The sequence below is a fragment of the Papilio polytes genome, unplaced genomic scaffold (assembly GCF_000836215.1).
Source record: "Papilio polytes unplaced genomic scaffold, Ppol_1.0 DF822067.1, whole genome shotgun sequence".
NCBI classification, from domain to species: domain Eukaryota; kingdom Metazoa; phylum Arthropoda; class Insecta; order Lepidoptera; family Papilionidae; genus Papilio; species Papilio polytes.
In genome coordinates, this window is record NW_013527137.1 from 1,772,942 (window position 1) to 1,786,370 (window position 13,429).

The 13,429-nt window shown below is 34.3% G+C and overlaps 1 protein-coding gene across 1 annotated transcript in view; it reads left to right on the forward strand.

Annotated features, from left to right (window-relative positions):
- The window catches only part of LOC106106823 (voltage-dependent T-type calcium channel subunit alpha-1G-like), a 74,718-nt gene that overhangs the window by 54,476 nt on the left and 6,813 nt on the right, over positions 1-13,429 (forward strand). The window contains exons 7-25 of the mRNA XM_013287482.1: positions 1,354-1,525; positions 3,666-3,942; positions 4,018-4,110; positions 4,188-4,420; positions 4,583-4,697; positions 5,159-5,266; positions 5,585-5,735; positions 6,366-6,562; positions 6,635-6,818; positions 6,890-7,100; positions 7,178-7,387; positions 8,339-8,456; positions 10,002-10,136; positions 10,746-10,901; positions 11,166-11,300; positions 11,420-11,590; positions 11,870-12,067; positions 12,344-12,639; positions 13,322-13,423. Of these exons, the coding sequence (XP_013142936.1) occupies positions 1,354-1,525; positions 3,666-3,942; positions 4,018-4,110; positions 4,188-4,420; positions 4,583-4,697; positions 5,159-5,266; positions 5,585-5,735; positions 6,366-6,562; positions 6,635-6,818; positions 6,890-7,100; positions 7,178-7,387; positions 8,339-8,456; positions 10,002-10,136; positions 10,746-10,901; positions 11,166-11,300; positions 11,420-11,590; positions 11,870-12,067; positions 12,344-12,639; positions 13,322-13,423 (3,262 nt within the window). The remainder of the gene's footprint in view (positions 1-1,353; positions 1,526-3,665; positions 3,943-4,017; positions 4,111-4,187; positions 4,421-4,582; positions 4,698-5,158; positions 5,267-5,584; positions 5,736-6,365; positions 6,563-6,634; positions 6,819-6,889; positions 7,101-7,177; positions 7,388-8,338; positions 8,457-10,001; positions 10,137-10,745; positions 10,902-11,165; positions 11,301-11,419; positions 11,591-11,869; positions 12,068-12,343; positions 12,640-13,321; positions 13,424-13,429) is intronic.

Below are 13,429 nucleotides of genomic sequence, written 5' to 3' on the forward strand. Positions count from 1 at the left end.
AAAAGGATGAACGGATCTGGATGAAATTTGGCGTAGATGTAGAGGATAGTCTGTAAGAACACATAGGCTACTTTCTTTTGTTTTTATTAATACCAAGCGGACGGAGTCGCAAACGGAACTAGTATAGTTATAACTAAAACTTAAAAATTTAGTTCAACTATAACTAGATATCTAACTACAGCTATTCCACATTATTACGTAAGCCGTTCCGTACGTCCAATGAACATATTATAAAGAGAATTTTCCGTTGAAATAGCTCATATAGCCGGGGCACTTTTAGAAATGAACCCGGAGCGTGGATTGAAAGCGGGCGGGGGCGAGATCGATCGGCGCAACAAGTACGCCGCGGCCTCTGACAAACACTCTCCTACCCTCAGACGGTATTACGACAAAATTGATTTGAGAGTTTGAATTTTAACTCAACCGAGCTTGAAATCCCAACCAAATTGAAATACGTTAACGGAGCGATACATCGTACGATTTGTTACGTACTAGTATAATTTAACATGCGGCTTTACCTACGGCGTGTGGTGAACGATTACACAACGAAGACTGTATTTGTTTGCATAATTTTGTATTTGTTGTTGAAGTCTATGGTAATGTTAGCAATGCTATCAGGGCGATGTTAATACGAGTAAATCCTGCAAACAGCTTTGACTAATAGTACCGTATATTGCAAAAGTCAGTTCAAATATCATAAAATACAAAACACATAGTGTTTTATTTGAAACACAAATTATTTTGATTATAAACAAAAAGAATTACACATCAAGAACATTCCTTTCAACGATTTAAACCACAAAAAGTCAATAGTTAACAAATCACGCGTTCGTTCCAGTCGGATATTAATTCGAGCATCGTAACAAAAGACAGCCGCGCTGAAAACGTGAAAATCACGACAGGGCCACGTAAATAACACTGAAAATGCAACCTCCCCAAATTAAATTGCGCCACGCTCTGTGGTTGCGCGTACATCTGTTGTAATTTGACCTCATACAATTGATTATCTTTTTCTGTGTATTTTCACGACCCGCTACGCTATTCAAATGGATACAATTATACTTGTGTGCCAAAATAATTTAGAAAATATGTATTTTAGCTCACACTGAATGTATTTAATTTAAAAATGTTTCATCGTTAGAGAAAGAATCGAAACATTTTACAAAATTTAGTAAGCAAAATAGGTCTTTTAAGTCTAAACTAAAAAAACTGAAATGTAGAACAACATTGTGATTTTATTATGACATCACTTCAAACTTAAAGAAAGTGTGATAGAAAGATATTAAGAAAGAGTTGTACAGAAATACTTAAATGTAAGGCAGGTTTGAATTAATTTGTTTTTTTTTTTGACAGGTATGAGAATACTGGTGATGTTACTGTTGGACACATTACCTATGCTCGGGAATGTTTTACTTCTTTGTTTCTTCGTGTTCTTTATATTCGGAATAGTCGGCGTCCAACTTTGGGCAGGAATATTGAGACAACGCTGCGAACTGGTCTTACCTCCAAATGTTCTACGACCAAAGTAAGTATATTTTAATCATTATTTGGCAAAGAAAAGTAAATTAATGATAATGTTAATAATGATTGTGAGTTCAACGATAATTGAGAATTGTAATGATTCATTCCATTGTATCATTAATTCGAGAGCTCGTCTTAGTAGCACGTTCCATTGCTAAAGTTGACTGCATGCAATATTTAACGCTTATACTTCGAAAGAGCACATCCACGGCTGCTCCGCATCATTTATCGCTACATTATTTATTTATTGTTACTAACATACACATGTTGGTTTTTCAACTGTTCACATACTTTATTTACAAACACACTTAAATATTGCATACTGTCAATTACATATGAGCAGACAGACACACACAAAGAAAAACAAAGTTGACATGGCGAAATAACAAAGCGAACAACCAGAAATACGAATGTTTGCTATTTCCGAAATATTTTAATATTGTGACCTTATCAAAGTAGTGAAAACTATTTAGTAGAATAGATACATCAGTTTTCATATCCAAATTGCAACAGTAAATTACAAAAAGTATAAAAGTGTCTGGCCACTATGGTGACCACAATTTGACAGTTTAAATTTTTAATGATATATTCAATTGTTTTCGTAGTGACTTAGGATCATAACATCCATCACCACATCGTCAATTTATGTTACAGAGACCTGTCAGAATGGTACAGGGTGCGCGTCAGAGTTAACTCGTAAGGATATGGGAATCTAAGTGTTTCTGTTAAGATATTGATATAAGATTTGTTGTCACGTGTACCTTCACACATCTGCCGTCCAGATGTGCTATATCTGCTTATTTTATACGAATTGGCAGTTTCACTGTAGAATTCTACTGTCGTGATATTTGTCATAATTATTGTAGTCCCTGTTTTCTAATCTATCTTCTATACTGTAATATTAAAAGCAAAATTCCAGATTTTGGAAAGGCAACACAAATACATGATGTATTTGCATTTGCGTTGCTGATAACGTAAATCGCATTAAAAAAATTTTTGTCTGTCCACAAGCTGCGTATGTTCCGGACAATCTCCGAAACGGCTAGGCCGATTACGACCGGAGTTTCACTGAAGGGTAGCTTATAGACGGGCAAATTCTAGGCTACTTTTTCATCTCAATGTTGCGTGGACGTTGTCGCGGACAACTGCTAGTAGGAAATAACAGAAATGCCAATATTTATACAAGTGTCATTACAGAGAAACTCTACAGTGCATAGGTTCAAGACGATTTTCTTTTTGTATCAACCACAATCACGTGGTTTTAGAACTGCCAATTTGTTCAAAATTACTCAAAGCATTTGGTTAGATCTATCAACCTTTACACATACCTACATTTTATTTATATTGTTTTAACACACAAATTAAAATCGTAACCACTAGTAATTATACATTATCTGTGTATATTTTAGTCTATCTAATTTTTTATCGATAGAAAATACTGTTCCCTTAAAGTCGACACACAAATTAGTTAAGTCTTACAGCCAATGAAGTTTGTATGGGATTTTTTAAGATAACTCCTAGCATCTTTATCACAATACATGTTTCCGATAGATCTCCGTCGATATCAATTAGTGCATATAGAGTAAATCATTTCAATTTCCAAATTTTAACAAATACAATAATATTAACAATCTGAGAAATGAGTTCAAGCAATAGCATCTTTTAGCGTTTTCATTTCATCTTCTGTGTTTAATATTTTGACGATCTCTTTTAATCTACCGTGACCTCTTACTCATTCTATATTTATTTCTTTTATAATTGTTAGCTGTCACACGATAATTAAATTTTTACACTTTTATTTGCATGACTTACCATTGCATGTACTTCAGTGATTGCATGTTTATCCCCTAAAATAATTATGTCCATTAAAGCTTAACGTCCGGCTTTGTAGAATATGATAAATTTAATTGTGGCCTGATCAGTATCAATACATAATTCATTTCATAACGTTTTCCATAAACATAATCAGAAACAATTTTACTAATCCACTAAACAATCTACAATAACGTACACAAATGATTGATTCTACACGGACTGGAAATCTATATTTCCAGTTATAATTTTGTTTTAAATAAATCAGGCTACCTTTAAATTCAAAAGAGTATGTGTATAAAATTATCTAAAACAAACAATATTGTACACAGCATATCGTTTCACTACGAGTTCTCCAAAGAATTGGATTACATTTGCACGACTCCGGAGGACAGCGGTATGCATCAATGCGGCAACTTCCCACCGTATCGTTACGGGCCTCTCGTCTGCAATGAGACGGCAAAGCCTTTCTCATACAATAGACCAACGAACGCGTCTTGTGTTGACTGGAATCAATACTACACGAATTGTACAGAAAGGGGATCTAATCCATTTCAAGGCACGATTTCCTTCGACAACATTGGTTTGGCGTGGGTCGCCATTTTCTTGGTAATTCTTTCGAATTTTTATTCAACATGTACCTTTTATTCCTTTGATTTGTATTTAATAGAATTTCTTTTTCAGGTAATATCGTTAGAAGGATGGACAGATATTATGTACTATGTTCAAGATGCTCACAGCTTTTGGGATTGGATTTACTTTGTCTTATTAATTGTGGTAATGTTAATTTATCAACAATAGTTAAGTCATTTAAAATAGATATTATCAACTGCAATTAAGATTTCTTTTTCTAGATCGGATCATTCTTCATGATTAACCTATGCCTAGTCGTCATAGCAACACAGTTTAGTGAAACTAAAAAACGTGAAATGGAAAGGATGAGGGCTGAGAGAGCTCGTTTTACATCGTCGTCTACATTGGCTTCGTCAACAAATAATAGTGAACCTGCAACATGTTATGCAGAAATCGTTAAATACGTTGCCCACTTATGGAGAAGATTTAAAAGACGTATGGCGAAAAAAATCAGGTATTTATTTTAGCACTATTTTGTCTGAGCTGATACTCAATTTTTTTCGTTCGTTCATTAAATCTTGATCATTAAATTATCATTAAATAATCATCATTAAATTTGTATTCTTGTTATTTTCACATGTGAATCAAGATTTGCAACCAATTTGTTTACTTTCAGGGTCTACCGATACCAAAAAGCTCAGATACGTTGGCGACAAAGCCGAGAAACTCTTCAGCTACCAGCTAATAAGCCTAAACAACATCACCCTTGCTGTCCTAGAGCACATCCACAGGTATAATGTAAACTTGACGTTAAGGGCCTGTCCCACCACTGGCTCAGAGCTTCACATAGCTAAAAAATGACGTGACTGTGATATAAGGTAACGAAGTCCGATGTTTCCATCACATTTTTACACGTTGGATTGCTGTTAGACAATTTACAATTTGGTGGGACAGGCCCTCACAATAGAAATTTACAGTTTAGCTTAGCTTCATAGATCGATTCAGTAATGAAATTGAATTGGTGTTATATAGTCTAGCTTTGTATGTAATCAACAATGTTAGTAATTACATTAGAATGATAACAATTGTTTTGACTTGTTTATTTTAAGTTACACATTTTCAAATGTGTACAAGAAGGTAATTATAATTAAATGAATTTGCCCAACTGTGAACAAAAGGGTAATTATAATGAAATGCGTTTCCTCAACTGTGTACAAGAGGGCAATTATAAGGCAGGTTATTGGTGTTCTAGGGGAATGGGGGTAAGGCGGGGGCGGTGGTAGGGCCGGAGGAGGGGGAGGAGCCGCTGAGCCGACCCAGCCTGTTGCGTGTGCCTTCGCTCTCCGCCGCAGATCTCGAGGTAATTTCATTACGTGAAACATATTCAATTTCATGTTTTTCTTTGAAAATCCTGTTTTCACAAATGTTCTAATTTTGTTAGAAAAGCATGAAAGAAATAAAACTAAATTCAAGTTGAAGATAATTTATTTAAATTCAGACTAAACTCTGGCTTAGAAAGTTAGACGATTTGTGTAAATTTTTTATTTAAACAAATTCATCCTTATATTTAAAATTGTCTGCTCAATACCTAAACATTTTATATTGTTACCGCCTACTGTAAAACTATTTGCACTTGCCTTACATTGCTGTAACATATTTTGTTCTTATATTTTTTTAGAACGCTTCAAACTTATCGCTTCTCTCGCCGCCGTCGCTGGCGAGGCGACGTTCATCGGTTATGTTCAGCGATACGGTGTTGTTACACACGCCCACCACGCCGATAGCGCATCCACACAATGTGTGCTCTTCCGAGAAAATGACGCAAACAGGTATTACTAGATTTAAGATTTGAATAGTAAAGCTCTATGAAGAATAATAAACTTTATAGTGTACTGGTTAAGTGTTATAATTAATTTAAAAAGACTAGTATCAAGATAGTACTAATCTTTTTGAATTATAGATTTCTGGAGATCTACATCTGATAGTGCTTCAAATGTATTTAAAAAATTGGTATAGCATCATTAAGTATAAATTAGTAATAAAATATATCGTTAACAATTAAATAATAACAAAATATTTATAGATTCATTGTGCCAACGAGACTGGCTTAAGAGTCAAAGCGGTGAGTCTAGAGATGTGTTAGATCTAGACGAACTATTAGCCGGGCATGTCTCTTATCCCTTCAAAAAATGTAAATCTAGATCAAGAATTAAGTCTAGGACTTAGTTTTTGATTACTTTTTTCAGAAATTACTAGTCAAGTCCTATGCTTTGTATAATTTTTGAACAACGTGTAACATGTAAATATTTTTTGTTTAAAAAACCTGGAAAGTGTCAGTTTAGTAGTTCATGTGGGTTCATTGACATGAACTAGGTTAATGGAATACTTTCTGGGTTGAATTTTTGATGCAAATCCCATTAGCAGCACGCATTGTAGTGAAATTTAATTTGACAACGTAGAGTTCGACATGCCCGCAAGTGATACAGCGGACGATCGTGCAGCCGCAGGTGGAACTATGTCATGCCAAGAACTGCTGGCACTATCAGGGGCACTTTCAGCAGCACTACCTACTGGCCAAGTTGCATTAGACTCATTCTTTGAAGAACTAACAAAGGGAATAAGCAAAAGAGCCGGTGATGAAAAACCAGACACTAAAGTAAGTAGATGATAATCAAATTTACTAATTGTATCTAAACCAGTGAAGAGAATCGTGAAATGTTCTTTCCAGATTGTCGAAATAGAAGATTTTTCGTGTTGTGCGGATTTAATAGCAGCGGAAGCGGCGGCGAAAGAAACGAGAAAAAGTCGCGTCTGCAATATCTGTTCAAGATTCTGGAAAAGAATATCAAAATTTCTATTATTATTGAGGAAACATATTAAAACTGTCGTCAACCATAAATACTTTCAACAAGGTTTCTTGTTTAAAAGCATACATTTTGTTTTGAAATTTTGAGCATGTAGATAAACTCGCACGTTATTTTAGGTATCCTTTTGGCCATTCTCATCAACACACTGTCGATGGGCATAGAGTATCATAATCAACCAGAGGAGCTGACAGTGATTGTTGAAATTAGCAATGTTGTATTTTCTGCAATATTTGCTATTGAGATGGTACTAAAAATTATATCCGAAGGACCATTTAAATACATTTCTAATGGATTTAATGTATTTGATGGTGTTATTGTAATATTAAGGTAAGCTTTTGGAACTGTAAAATGTGTTAATTGAAATTAAGGTAATATAATTAATCTGGATTATTTTGCCTTCTCAGTGCATTCGAACTAGCACATAGTTTCGGAAACGACAAAGACATGGCGGGGAGTTCTGGTCTATCGGTACTGCGTACATTTAGACTTTTGCGTATTCTTAAACTTGTAAGATTCATGCCGAATCTTCGACGTCAGCTGTTTGTCATGCTGAGGACAATGGACAACGTTGCGGTCTTTTTCTCCTTACTTGTTCTTTTCATATTTATATTCAGGTAATTGTTTGATTTATTTTGTAAAATTTTCGACAAATGTATATTTATTGAATTTAGACCGACCAATGTAAAAATTACAATTATTTAAATGAGCCATTTAAGGAATATAAATTTGACTTAAAGCTACCTCTAAAATGCATGATAATAAAAAAATAAATAACAGGGTTCATGTAAAAATTTCTGATTTTATTTTAATTTTCTGACGAGTCTTCTAAGTACTTTCCTACTTCTCTTCTTTTTTATTTTTTTCTGACGACTATTGTTATTACTTGAGTTCACAGTTTTAAAAACATACAAAAAACGTAAAGGGTTTTCGTACAGAAATTTGAGAGGATTAATAATTTCGGCAGGATATTTACCGTAATGTGCAAGTCAACTTATAGAAATATTTTTATCTCAAATCATTGCTTGTACTTTCTTACTCTATTGCAGTGAAATCTTAATTCAATCTTCAATTGTAGCTGTCGTGTAGCAATTTATATTGTGTAGCAATTCTTAAGTAATTGCTCAATTGACCTTTTATTTTCCTATAGAAAAGAAGATTAGATTCAACTCTTCGAATTTGTTAATTCTAATAGTTTCTTATTAACTATCACTCTTGTACTCCTAATCCGTGCACTGTTTAACTGTGAGTGATTTACCCTGTTTTCATTTCTATCTTTCCTAACGTACCGATCATTTCTTTCTGTGACATTTTACCCACTACACACTACCACTATCCACACTATTTACAATTTTTTCTCTTCTCTTATCAACTTTTGGTTATCTAGTACCACGCTTTTGTGCTTCTTCTTCACCTCTGTTTATTTCTACCTGCACATTTTCACTTTCCATTTTAGACCTTACACTTTTGGCATTTATGTACAATTATTTATTTCGTCCCTTATAATACATTTGGAGAGGTGTTTAGAAAACGTATTATCTAATCGTATATTGCGTGATAACGTTCAGCATCCTCGGTATGAACCTCTTCGGGTGCAAATTCTGCGAGAAAGACGAAGAGGGTGACCAAGAGTGCGACAGAAAAAACTTTGATACGCTCTTGTGGGCATTTGTCACGGTGTTTCAGGTATTCAATATTTTAAATATAAAAAACCTAACAGACAACCCAAAAAACAGACTGAACTTGCTACATATTACTTAACGCTTTTACCTTTGCGTCCGTCCGCAGTCAACACTCAAACAAATCGACAACCCTTGTAATAGGCGATTGTCCGTACGGCGGCTAATTGACTAACCACGCGAGTACACAAACGACATTTCACTTTGCTGCAAGATATATATTGATTTTTTACTTGTACAACTTTGATAAGGGGAACACCTTGCAGCATTGTACTTTGTCAAACAGGCGTTCAGTCGCATAACAGCTACCCTAGAACCCGTGTAGTAAAAAAATCTAGTTCCATTTGTAACAAATTGCTCCAGAATCATCTAGTGTAACAATCACTGTATGTTGTGCCGTAAGATACTCCCATCAGAAGTTGACAAAAGCACATTGTTAAGTAAGTGAGCTTGGTTGAATTGTAGGTTAGCTTGAGGTCGATAAGAGCTGATTCGCGGAGTTAATCCCTTATCTTCGATCCTTTTAATCCCACTATTACAGCTATACTCGGTTAAACAATTTTCACTCTTTGCATGCTGCTTCTATTATAGAATCTATTTAATTTATTTATAACAAAAAGTGAAGTGTCCTTTTGAATATAATTGAAATAATTTATGTAACTTTACTTCTCAACTAAAGTTCCCTTCATTTTTTGAAGTCCTGCATTACTTTTTATTTTTAACATATCTAAGTTTTTTTTCTCTTTATCTAAATTCAAATGTTTGTCAATCTTTTACCGGTCTATTTCTTCCTTTCATTTCTCTATATCTGTGTAATAACTAATTACTAATATCGCACAATCAACAAGGTATATGTATATATTTTTGGAAATGGCAATGATCTTTATAAAATTTCTGGTACGAACTGAATGGAAGTTTTCAATTATTTTTTTTGCACTTTTCTTTTGCCTACTTTTTCTCTTCTAAAATGATTTCTTGCATTTCACTATAATGATGTAATTAAAATTTAAACAATGATTGTTTTTAATTATTTGGGAAATTGCATTAAATAACAAATTAATTATAAAAAAAACTATAAAATATTTTAAATAATATACATAATTAACAAATCCGTTGGTGGTAGCGTACCGGCGGCGATAACACTGCTTAACTAATTTAGCTTTTAAATGTTAGATTTCACAAACAAAGAAACAAGTTAACAATTTATGAGTCGTCTAGTTTTACGGTTTGAGAATTCACGCACTTTTTCTCTGCGAATGCTTCACAGTTTGAAGCACTCATATCATACTTCAAGTTTTATATTTTGAATGACTAATTGTTTGATATCACATTATTTCACTAAACTGTTCATTGTTGACCGCGTTCCATTAGTCATATTTAGTGTAGTGATACATGGGATGGATCCCTACCGCAGTGTTAACGTCGAGTACGTAACGAACATGGTGTGGTCATATCGGTCGCGAAGTATGCGCATAGCAGTTTGTTTTGTTTTCATTATTTCATCGGACCCGCGCCGTGCAGTATACTCGGCATGTATCTATTCGGTGGTAAGTTTTGCAAGTACATCGAAGACAATGGCACCGAGCGCGATTGCACTTGCCCCGAGATCATTTCGCACCATCCCAAGTGTGAGTGCGACAGAAAACACTTTAATAACATCCTGTGGGCGACTGTCACCGTGTTCCAGGTGAGTTGCAACATAAATGTTAGACGAGGTATCAAGAGTCGGTTAATTTGCAATCCCTTTCGATTGTGCTTCTAGATGACTGCGTGTTTCTCGTGTTAGTGAAGTATATCTACTTTAAGTATATTAATTGTAATAATTGTAAAGTTTGAGGTAATGATAACGTTTGTAAATACTAGTAACTGTCGAGAAACATCGGCCCGAAGTATATTTATTTTTGTATTACGAATCGAGCGTCCTGTAGTTTGTGCATCTTGCCTGTTTAGTGAGTAGTTGTAGAATAGTGCTGGACCCTTTTTGCTTGTGTACTCCAAGTCGCCGTGTGTTCTTTTTTCATTACGGTGTATGTTTTCCTTACACTATACCATTTACACAACACTTACTAACACTAACATTGTTCTAATCACGAAATTATTTTTTTTTCTTTCTTTAAGACAGTAAGAACTTAACCATTTCAAAGAACAACACAGCACAGATTATAAACACGAAGATATGATAGCACACCCTGCTTATTTTGATAAATTAAGAAAGAGATAAACTTTTTAAAATGAATGTTGTGGTAGTGTAGTGTATGGGAGAGATGAAATGTTAACATATGAAATGGTTTCTCAGGTCCTGACACAAGAAGATTGGAATGTTGTATTATTCAACGGCATGGAAAAGACAAGTCACTGGGCGGCGTTGTATTTTGTAGCTTTAATGACCTTTGGGAATTATGTTCTATTTAACTTGCTTGTAGCCATTTTAGTCGAAGGTTTTAGTTCCGAAGTAAGTAAAACTAAACAGAGCTTAAGAATTTTTGTGCCAAAAAATTATTTAATTATTAAAAATACTTTCATAGCAATGCAATAATAAATTGAAATATATTTCAACTAAAATAAAGGTAAATGACATATTTAACTTGTTTAATTATAGGTAAATTCAGAAAAAAACTTAACAATAATAAACACATGTAATTGATTATTTAAATAAAGTACATTTAAATTCGACTTTTAAAAAATTTTTTAACAATAACAATTGTAAACCTTTTAGCGCAACGAAAGAAGGGAGCGTGAGCAACGAGAATTAGCGAAGTCAAAATTGTCTGGTGAATGTTTTTCAGACCACAACGAAATACAATATGACGATTCTAATTCAGGCTCTCATTCTAGCGACAGTTTTTCCCAGGTGAAAACGTAGAACCAAAAATAGTTTATTTCACTTATTTTCTATAATATCTAAAAATTATTTACGTGTAGTTTTTATTATTTTACCTTCCAATGTTAACTGATACATTTATTTTTAAGAACGAAATAAAAAACTTTTGGCGTTCCGCTGATGACGTCAGAAAGGCGAAAGATGATGTGAATGGTCACAAAGAGAAGGCAATGAAGTCGAAACGAAAAACCAGATCCTCAACACACCATCCTACGCTGTGCAAAGATTGCGCACAGTCCAATAAATGCAACTTACAAAAGGTAAATCGTTTATTACATATTTTTTTATTTAAATATACGTGAACTCGATGCTTTCTTGTTCTTTTAGTAATTAGAGCAGATTACGATTGAAACTTCCTTCAAAGCAAAAGTAAAAACCGACCACTGATAAGTGCAGTAGAAAGATTTTTCTAACTTTAATCATTATACTTCATCTTCTTTTATAACCAATGTAATTCAAAATGATGTCCTCGGTTTTTACAAACGTATGCTCACATGTTAATTGAAATGTGAAGTTCACGAAAATACTTTACCTTTTAGGAATCAAAAATGTTAGCGAACAACACAGCAACAGAGAATACAACCGTAGTACCTATGATAACACACACGGCGGCTACGCCACAAGACTCGCCATCAACAACATTGGAGCCCGGAGCATCATTCCGAGATTTCAACATGGTGTTAAGCTTGGAGAGATCGTCAATGGTATCAAGTCTGGATTCTATTGATAGAACATCAGTAAGTACAAATGTCTATGTACCAAGAGTTCTTTAGTTTAGAGTCTTTTTCAATTAGAGTAATTTTCTCATGCTAGCGCTAGAAAATACTCTTCAATGATATTCAGTATGACTATAGTTATGATTACTATAAATAACAGTTTATTGATGAATTAAGGCAGCGTGATTTTTACTGCAATTCTTGAAGCTAACCTTTGTTCAATGGTATACAAAGTGCGATCATAATGATGAAATAATATTCATTATAAAATTGTTCTAATTTCAATTTTTGTTGCAGTGCACAAGTATACCAGGCTTACTCAAACCTCCAAATAGTTATACCCTAACATTACATTCAGCGGCAGCTCAACTAGGGGCCGAAAAAGCTCGTCTGCCGCCTATGTCCCTAGCACCGCCACCTCTAACATTAGGTCCTCCACCCACGAGGTCAACGACCCCAGGAGCAACGACCCCAACCACGCCTAGGTCGATGCCATCACCAATGTTACCTGAAAAGAATCTACAAGTAACTATAGCTAAAGAAGACAATTGTCTAAACGTTAGCGATAAATCCAGTCTTCTTAGCTCCCAGAAGTAAGTTTACATTTGTATCAATCAACTAAATTAAAAAAAAATCTTTTTCAGGCTCTAGATTATCATTGTCATCTGCTATATTTTTTATAAAAAAAAGTGATTTTTCTTTGATTTTTTAATTACGTCTTTATTAGTAAGCTACATTCTCCAGTTGTTACTTGGCTATATTTTTTCATTAAGCAATATTGAGATTCATCCGGGCGAACACAGAACACGCGCGTCTATTAATATTAATCTATTTGCTTTTGCAAGAATAAACTCTGCATTGATAAAGATTACTATAATTTTAATTTGTTTCTGCTGTTATATATTTGTCATAATAGTCACAAAATAGTGTATATTTAGTATTAATTATTCATACTTCATACTAATATTATAAATGCGAAAGTTTAGATGGATGGATGTTTGGTACAGTTTGTAGTCTAAACGGCTGGACGGCTTTTGGAAATTCATTATGGATGTAGAGGATAGTCTGGAAGAACACATAGGCTACTCACTTTTGTTTTTTTTTAATTTATTCCACGCGGACGCAGTCGCGGGCGAAAGCAAGTTCCTACCTTACCTTACCTTACGATGCAATTGTCATCATAATGTCATCGTCGGTCATTATCTGCCCACTGTTGAACAGATAAAGGCTGTACAATATGTAAAATGAAAGCTAATCTCATAAAATATATTACAGAAGTCTCGCAGTGACTACACCAACAGCAAACGGTGATGATAAATGTCGTGTGCAGCGTGGGTACAGCTGGCGACTTTCTAGACCCAGTTTACGACGCAAAAAGCAAAG